This window comes from Dipteris shenzhenensis, chromosome 2 (assembly GCF_047967505.1).
Source record: "Dipteris shenzhenensis isolate YYH24624 ecotype China chromosome 2, Dip_SZ_1.0, whole genome shotgun sequence".
Classification (NCBI taxonomy): Eukaryota; Viridiplantae; Streptophyta; class Polypodiopsida; order Gleicheniales; family Dipteridaceae; genus Dipteris; species Dipteris shenzhenensis.
The window spans coordinates 60,519,058-60,521,382 of record NC_141597.1 but is presented as its reverse complement, the minus strand read 5'-3'; the positions used below and the strand labels follow the sequence as shown (position 1 = coordinate 60,521,382).

The 2,325-nt window shown below is 48.1% G+C and overlaps 1 protein-coding gene across 1 annotated transcript; it reads right to left on the bottom strand.

Annotated features, from left to right (window-relative positions):
• Positions 1–468: 468 nt before the first annotated feature.
• On the bottom strand, positions 469–1,545 carry LOC147905081 (transcription factor bHLH130-like). Its single transcript, XM_087393272.1, has 4 exons — positions 1,161–1,545; positions 842–1,038; positions 686–751; positions 469–552 (listed from the first exon to the last, which is right to left on the bottom strand). Exons 1-4 carry the CDS (start codon positions 1,543–1,545, stop codon positions 469–471), a joined length of 732 nt encoding a protein of 243 aa, XP_087249398.1.
• Between the last annotated feature and the right edge of the window lie 780 nt (positions 1,546–2,325).

Below are 2,325 nucleotides of genomic sequence, written 5' to 3'. Positions count from 1 at the left end.
CAGCTGTTATAGAGAAGCATTTTAAAATTTTAGCCATTCACAAAACAACATTGTGATACACCTGACCTGTCAAAATGTGTTTCACCATTACCGTGGATTTGCATGGATCTGCTCATCTACTCCAAGAATCATGATCTCCTCCCTCTATGTCACATACATTCTCTCAAAGATCATGTGGCACATGTCTGAGGGTTCAATAGGAAAGGCAAACCCCAAGGTCATGGAATCTGGATTTGTGGGACATTGACTCGTCATTATTTTTTAAGGTCTCTGTCAACTTGTGTGTCACAAAAAAAGCAGCTTTCAGTGCCTATACGTGTTGATGCGAGAAACAACAACAGATCGATTTGAATGCTCTGAGCATCTTACTGCATGATCAAAAATCAATATATAGGCATTTCATTAATACTATTCTGCGGCACTCAGATGTGGCATTCAGGTGAGCTTTAGAGTTAATTCGGCAGGAACTCACAACAGTAATACCTGAACCTGTCGCTGGAGAAACTTGACGTATTCCACAGCATCAGCAAGCATATCTGCTGTACATGCTTGCTAAAACAGCCAATATCAAGATAAATCAGGCAAATCTTTCAGTACGGGCTGGCAAGGCTTATGAATTGCTTGAAGATAAAACCTTAGTTTTCATTGTAATTAGGATAGAATAAATACGGTATACCACCTGTACTTTGTCCATGTTTGGCACTAGCTCTTGCAGCCTTCTCATGCGCTCGTTAATCTTAGTCCTTCGAATCTGTTTTATTTGCAGACGGAAGTTGAGTACTTGCCAAAGCCCCAAACACATGCAAGGCCCTTAAACGCATTGAATGAGACATTCACTGACCCGTTCTGCAATACTGCGTGGATGAGTAGCAAAGCCCCGCTTTGCTCTGGCTCGACAGGGTAGCTTGTCTAAAGAGAGGGAGCTCTCGAGACTGGTCGCAGTCGGCAGGCTCAATTGGTTCCGTAAGGAAGCGCCCTGCTCTAGGGCATATCTTTGCTGCCAAGCAATTACACTCGGTCGGTCTTCGTCTATATGAACTGGAATTCAAGCTTTCCACCAACCTGTGATAAGATAAGATACGTGCACAAATGCGCTAGAGATTTGCTTGCCTGAGGATCTATTACGGTCGAGCCAGCACAATATATATTTTCCAACTCACGTATTCGTTTCCTCGCTGCAAATAAAGCAGTATTCGGAGACCCAGCTCTTAGGTTGACAGAACTAGCAACGCTTTCATTCCACTGATAGGTTCCGCGGAAAGCAGGCCCTCCCCTCAGTTCGAGGGTGCCTTCCTCTGAAGAATTTCCGGATGAAGAAGGTACTATTAGCTCTTCAACATCACCAAGTCCATCACGCTCCAGTTGAGAAAAGAAACCGACAGGAGAACTACTGTGCCGCAAAAGGCCGCCTTTCCTTGGAGATGACACACCAAGTCTGCCACCGGAGAAGAGGTCATCGCCATCGGTCGTAATTTTGCCTGTCTCGAAATAGTTCCTCGTGGGAATACTGGGAGCGAAGTCTGGTACGCTCGCCGGAACTTCCATTGTCAATTGAGACAGGGGCCCCGCAGGCGAGCTTTTATGCCGGACGAGACCTGTGCGAGCTCCCTAGGACCATGCTCCTCGTGAATCGCGGAGAGAGGACTGCGGGTTGCAAAATCCGCAATGCCATTCGAAGCTGCAGTACGCTCGATGGGAGATTGCGACTCGTTGCGATTGATATGTCCATCTCGTTGCCGCTCAGCAGCCTCGTAAAGAACACTGGCTCCGTCTCCTCTCTTGAGAAATTTATCGATTTGCAGGCGAGATTTATCTGGTGGCAGGAATCGAAGGAACTCTGAATCCGCAGCTGCCAAATTCAGAAAGGCAGAGAAGAAGTCGTCGCCCATTTCGACCATGCTCGCCAGCATGGTGTTGGCCGGAGCTTTGTTTCGCATCAGACTCGCCGAGTGTTGCGTGTTTCTTCAGCGATGTCACTGAGGATCCCGGGAGATCCTGGAGCGGAAGGCATTCGACAATCTCCATGGCCTACTCTTCGCTGCTGCAGCTGTTGCTGGTACTGAGGGATATCAGTGAAGGGCCGGAGGGCAGACCTGCCAGACCCGTCTCATGTGCAGCGCTATATTATCATCCGGCATGGCAGAGCTCTGGAAATGGACTCTGGCGTTGTGAGATCGATCCCGCACACCTAGGGTGCTTGCAGAGAGCCATAGAATTGTAGGCTTGCACTGATGCACCGTTTCCCTCTAGATTTGGAAGCTTCTGGCGAGTACGATTCATAGCGAATAGGCCCCCCAGTTAGTAACAAGGTGAACTTCTTCAGTG

Coding starts and splice junctions, on each gene's coding strand:
- LOC147905081 (XM_087393272.1), bottom strand. CDS start 1,545: ATGGAAGTTCCGGCGAGCGTACCAGACTTCGCTCCCAGTATTCCCACG. Junction 1,039..1,160: donor TGCAGCGAGGAAACGAATAC/GTGAGTTGGAAA, acceptor CTTGAATTCCAG/TTCATATAGACGAAGACCGA. Junction 752..841: donor CACGCAGTATTGCAGAACGG/GTCAGTGAATGT, acceptor CAAATAAAACAG/ATTCGAAGGACTAAGATTAA.